We start from the raw sequence: 6,250 nt of genomic DNA, 5'->3' as shown, positions 1-6,250 counted from the left end.
ATAATATACCTAACCTAAAATAAAAAAAAAATGAAAATATTAGTGTTGATTGTTTATTTTTAATTAAATACAATAACATCAATTGTTATTTGTTACACACAAATATCTTAACATTAAATATGAACATAGGTATTCTTTAACAGTTCAGTAACTTTGTTTAACTAATAAATTATAATGCATAATAAACAGACAATTTAACATAAACTTAAACGTATTAAAACGATTGTTATTAGGTAAACAATAATAATAAATTACAAGTGAATAATATTTTCATAGTATTTACGCTAGCATTATTGTTGGCATCGAAGAGAAATTAATCTTAATTATTACGGTTTAAAACTTAATGTAAAAACATAAATAAAACTTAAAGACATAAATAAAGTAAACTATCCATTATGCATTTTCAAGTTTATTTTTTTTAATAAGGGCATAATTTAAAATATTATTTAAGTGACAGTTTTATAAAAAAAAATGTTATTAAAATAGGTATATAACAGATTATATTATTATTCAACATATTATATAATAATAAAACTAAAAACATTTTTATTAACAAAAAAAAAAATATAATAATAATAATACCAAGAACTTAATATTATACGTTAAAAGTCATTTCGGCCAGTATATTATTAAAAATTATCAAAATTATAAAAACTTAAACTATTATATAAAAAAGAATTGAAGTTAGGTATATTTTTTATATGATAAAATATAAATATAACGTATACATTACATTTTAATTATTTAGTATCAAAATATAGTGTATCTAATGCTGTTAAAGTAACACAGAACTAGTCGTTATATTAATTGCTTATGAGGAGGTTTAAAAATTAATAATATTATGTTATTCATGAAGTAAACTTAAAGTTAAAGATTTAAATGTTATATTTTCCTTTTTTTTTTGTACTCAAAAGACTTTAACCATTTTGTAATTATACAATTTTAAACAATATTTATTCCAGGCCGAAATGAATTTTAGAAGTATAATGACAATATGACAACTTCATTTTATATGCGCACTGCGCACAAATAAGAAAAACATAAATCATAATATTAAAGAGTGCTGTATCACAGCCTGTGACGAAGAAATATTTATCATGCCGCAAATAACATATGTTATTTATAACTAGCGTAACTATAGAAAAATCACATATTTCCATAAAACGTATACAATAAAAAAAATTCACAAACTTTTTATAAAAAAAATAATTTGAGACCTTTTATAAAAAAAAAAACTATAATTATCATCACAGAGTTCAAGTTACTATCTAAACATAGAAAAAACAGAGTTAAGTAAGTTACAATATTATACTTTCAAAATGAATAGTAACGCTTAGATTTTTGTCCAACCAGACGCCTCTTATGCCATGTGCTTAAAGCCATCGGGACTCGTTTAGAGGTAGTGGTAGTTCTATTAGTTGAGGAACATTGAGTAGATCGTGTTTCTGTACAACTGGCTAAGTATTCCCTTTTAAATTGTAAAGTAGAGATCTCGGCTAACTCTGACATTTTTAATGTAACATTCTTGTATACATCAATAGCATTTGGCCGATTGAGAGGATTTGGATCAATCATATTTGCTATAAGTAAACTTAATCCAAAATCTTCTATATCCGGTACAAATCCATCTCTTAAAAAATGCCATTCTGGTCCATCACTTGGCAATCTTAAAGCTGAAACGGCTTCATATACAGTCATTCCTAATGAAAATATATCAACTTTCGTTATTGTTGAACTATCGTATTTTCCACTTAACATTTCTTTAGGTAAATATCGGCCATCGCCATCTTCCACATCACTTAAATTGTCTGCATGTGCAACATGGCCGAGATCACCAATTTTGTAAATTATATCTCCATCAACTTTATCTTCATCTATTTTCAGGAACTTAGAATGACTTATCATGATATTTGCAGGTTTTATGTCTAAGTGTACCATTTTTGACATATGCATGTAATGAAGGCCACTTGATAAATGAGATAATAGACGCTCGATGGCAGCATCATTGAAATTGTGGTGCTTAGTAAATATCATTTCATCTAGATTTCCACCATCGCAATATTCTAGTTGTATAAAGACTGAATTACTCTCATTCCATGCAGAATGATAAGCAACTATATTTGGATGACTAAATAATGCAGCATTAGCATAAACCTCTTTACGGGCATAATTTTCTCGTCTAGTTCCAACTACTTTTTTAAGTGTTTTTTTAATAGCATATGGCATTCCTTCTAGCATATTAGTACACTTATAAACCTCACCAAAATCTCCTTTTCCAATTAGATCTTCTACTTTGAATTCTTTAAAATACCTGGATACTTCAAGATCAGTTAGCTCAACATTTGTTAAATCTCTAGACCAGTTGTCAAGTGTTGATGATTCATTATTATTATTATTGTTATTGTTATTTGTCCATTTTAACCGTAGGTCAGTTGCTGCAGGAGAGAATGGGTTTATGCTAAATTGTTTAGGTTTAGATATTGTTGATTCATTAAGTAATTGACATGAATTCTTATTTTCACATAATTTAGATTTTATAGAAGATTGGGATCGATCCAATATACCTTCTTCCAGTTTAAGAACACGAATCCTCTTTATAGGAGGTGAATATGATAATTCATCTTTTTGAGGTGAATCCGCTTTAGAAGGTGAAGCTAAATGCTCAGCAAACCTTAATGGAATTGTAGGTCGATGTTTACGACTGGCAGGTGTCATGGGTGGAATATACTGTACATGGTTAGGTGGTGTTTTAGGAGACTCATGTATGTTGGCAGTAATAAGACAAGGTTCATCAGAGTCACTGAAATTTAAACGTCTAGGTAACAATGTAACTGGGCTGAACAAACGTTGTACGTCCACGCCGTCCATGTTTGGTCAAACAAATTTGAATTTTTTTCAAATATAATTTGTCAACATACAAATTGAACATTGTAATACACTGTCTTGAGCTACACAAGACCTGAAAAATATAAAAATGTACTTAATTAAAATGTGAAATTATTTAAAAAAACATTATTTTTACCATATTTAATATTCAAATAAATGACAATTGACAAAATCAAGTATTAAGTATTACACTATTATAACTACCTACCTACAACAAGAACCGGGTAGTTTTTGTTAACTATTTTGCCTGTAAGTGTATAAAAAAATGTAGCTACCTATTTGTACTGATCGGTATAAAAATATACCTCAAAATAAACATAGGTACCTACTTATTTGAGTAAAAAAAGTTTTGTACTAAAAATAAATAAATCTGGCTATGAAAATAGAAATGATTAATTTAAATAATGATTAGTGGAATTCCCTGTAATTTTCCAATACAAATTAAATATAATTATTACCTAACATTAATTATAGATTGAAATTGCTCGAAGTTTTCAAGGTACCGATCCTTAGATCTATTAGATAAAATGTTAAACATATCAAACATAATTCCATGACGTTATAAACTAATTATATTCAAAATAAATGAAAAAAAATTAATTTTTAAAGGTCAAGTGTGTACCTAGATACTTTATATAAACTGAATTATTGTATAGAATTAGATACACCTATCAATATAGGTTAATTTGATATTGTGAAAATTTACCAAATTAAATTTCAATATGATCAATCTCTAAATGGTTACCGTAAGTATTAAACTGAACCAAAATTATACACAACAGATACGGAAAACACGAATCTAAATATTGCGTAATCCAGTCACAATCATGAAATCTTCTTTAAAAAAATCTTTAAGCTAAGTACCACAGTCAAAGGAGTACCTATCTACCTAATATACCAGGATTATTATGAATTTAAAATCGTAATTTGTGTACTTACATGACTGTGAGGACATTTTCGATCGTCGATACTATGGTCCGACGGATGTGAGAAACAAATGATTTAAAAAAAAAAAACACTTTCACCACGGATAAAAAAAAACCACTTATTTCGAAAGCGAATTGACAGACGACGACGGTTTTCTCAGGCAGGTCGCCGTGGAAACGACGCAATAACAACGAAAAAACGAAACGAACAGCGTTGAGAAGGCAGAAACGAAGAAGCCCGTCGGCTCCAGACGGGTTTTAACGCGATTACGCGAATGCAAAAAAATTAAAACGAGCGAAAAACTCGAAACTAGCGATAAAAACTTGACTGGCGGGCTAGGGCGCGCGCATGAGTCATCCGGCGGTCGAGTTGTCGAGATAATTGTAATATTGTTAAAATAATATCAAGAAGAGCCGAAAAGTGTGCGGCACGTAGGGCGCCAAGACACCAGATTGGCCGGTGTGGGTCATGTGACAGTGGTCCGGCGACACTGCAGCGCGCAGTGTGTCCAACACTACAACGCAAACGGCCGGGTGATTGTTGTCGTGTAAAGGTAAAGCGCGGGAAAACGCCGACGATGATGACGGCAGCTGTTGCTCTCCGTGCTCGCTTTTTGGAGGGTTGCTGCTGCTGCATTATGCACCACCGCCGAAGCCTTTTATTATTGTGCTGTTATTTGTTATTGTTATCGTTATCGCCGGGCGAAGGGGGAAATATAATAAATAGTATGGAAATGGCGGGACGGAACTACGGGAGCAGCAGCTGCTGCGGCAGCCGCACTGCATCAGCTGCATTCTGGTTAATGCCTATTAAACGTACGTCCTGATACCGAACTAGGAACTACTACTCCAATACTACACGACGTCTCAAAACCTGCCAAATGTTGTTGTTGTTGTTATTGTCGACGAAGTCGTTTTCGAGTCCCACGTGCGTTTGTTTATCATTGCGCCCGCGTAATTTCCTTGGCATGCGCCTCTTTATGTTTTTTAGATAAATAATTATATAACTATTATGCCTTATTAAGCGGACATGGGCGGAACAAGATGTATACATTAAATTGAATGTTTCGATAAAATATTATGATTTATTTTACTTTTTTTTTGTCCCTACTTACAAACATATTAAAATACAATATTGAATAATAATATGCTGTTTTTCTTCTACATGAGTTCTAAAACATTATTAAAAAACATTAATTTACATTTTCCATAAAAAATATTTTAATTTATTATTCTGAACCAGTTTCATAAACTGTCTATATTATAGCAAGTATGATCTCCCCTTTTAAATATTCTGGCTGCTCCAGTGACCTTAACCTTAATCTTTATGATATCCTGCATTACTGCACTAGTGAACTACTGCAGATCGCCACACTAAAGTTTGACCTTATAGTTGGGAGATGAATAAACATTTATAGTTTTCATTAACGCAATTCGATTTTTATTAAACATAATATGGGTTATATAAAATAAACATTAACTAAAATGGCCAATTGATCGAAATTATAGGTTCCTACAATGACTTATTAAATAATAATAATAATAATATTAATTTAACCTTAATGGTTGAAGACCATAAGTGCACTTCTATATCGTATGAAAATATAAAATATTATACATGCAACATGCATGACTGCATGGCTGAATTACATTTAAACATTAAACACGATATTATTACAGAATTACGTTTATGTATAGTTGTAAATAAATAACTAATGGGCTCCACCCAAGCTTGAAATTGTTCTATTACAACATGAACAACGAAAAGAAATATTATTTTACGGTATGATATAGAATTTTGGACAACGGGAAATGGGGGCATTCGATAAAATTTATTTAAAATTATTTAATAATGAACTATTTTAGTCAGTAATTAAAAATAAGACATCATTAAGTTATTGCGAATCATACCCTATTCATTTAGATCATAGATAATAATTCTTCTATTATCTATGATTTTGATCATTAAGTAGTTATTAAGGTTTACAAAAAAATCTTTTTAGATATTATGTTATGATTTCAAATATCAATCTATGGGGTTTTCACTGTTGGCTTTAATTTTCTCGACAGTGCACTATATACTAATTCTAGGTAATAACTTATAGATCTCTGATCTACATAATTATATCAAAAAAATAATATTTGTTGGCAAGTGGCTGCTAGTATAAGTGTAGTTATAAATATATTTTTAATGATCATTATTAATTATACCGGAAATTATTGATATTGAAATATATAATTAAATAATAAATGTTTGGTTACAATTGTACATAGTTTTTTGAAAGCAATAGGTAATAAGATTTATCGCCTATATGGCAATGTCCGTCATACGAGCCAAGTAATAGTAGAAAAGTGCAGTTGAAAATTGCAACTGCAGATCTATATAATATTATTATTCTACCTTGTTCGCAATTTTTACTTTCAACTGTATTATTGTA

The 6,250-nt window shown here is 30.0% G+C and overlaps 1 protein-coding gene across 1 annotated transcript; it reads right to left on the bottom strand.

Moving 5' to 3' along the window:
* Positions 1 to 1,199: 1,199 nt before the first annotated feature.
* On the bottom strand, positions 1,200 to 4,206 carry LOC132952742 (wee1-like protein kinase 1-B). Its single transcript, XM_061025152.1, has 2 exons — positions 3,826 to 4,206; positions 1,200 to 2,959 (listed from the first exon to the last, which is right to left on the bottom strand). The coding sequence occupies exon 2, from the start codon at positions 2,866 to 2,868 to the stop codon at positions 1,315 to 1,317; it is 1,554 nt and encodes a 517-aa protein (XP_060881135.1). The 5' UTR covers positions 2,869 to 2,959; positions 3,826 to 4,206; the 3' UTR covers positions 1,200 to 1,314.
* Between the last annotated feature and the right edge of the window lie 2,044 nt (positions 4,207 to 6,250).

This window comes from Metopolophium dirhodum, chromosome 9 (genome assembly GCF_019925205.1).
Source record: "Metopolophium dirhodum isolate CAU chromosome 9, ASM1992520v1, whole genome shotgun sequence".
Taxonomy (NCBI): domain Eukaryota; kingdom Metazoa; phylum Arthropoda; class Insecta; order Hemiptera; family Aphididae; genus Metopolophium; species Metopolophium dirhodum.
The sequence above is the reverse complement of the archived record's forward strand: the minus strand, read 5'-3'. Positions and strand labels throughout refer to the sequence as shown.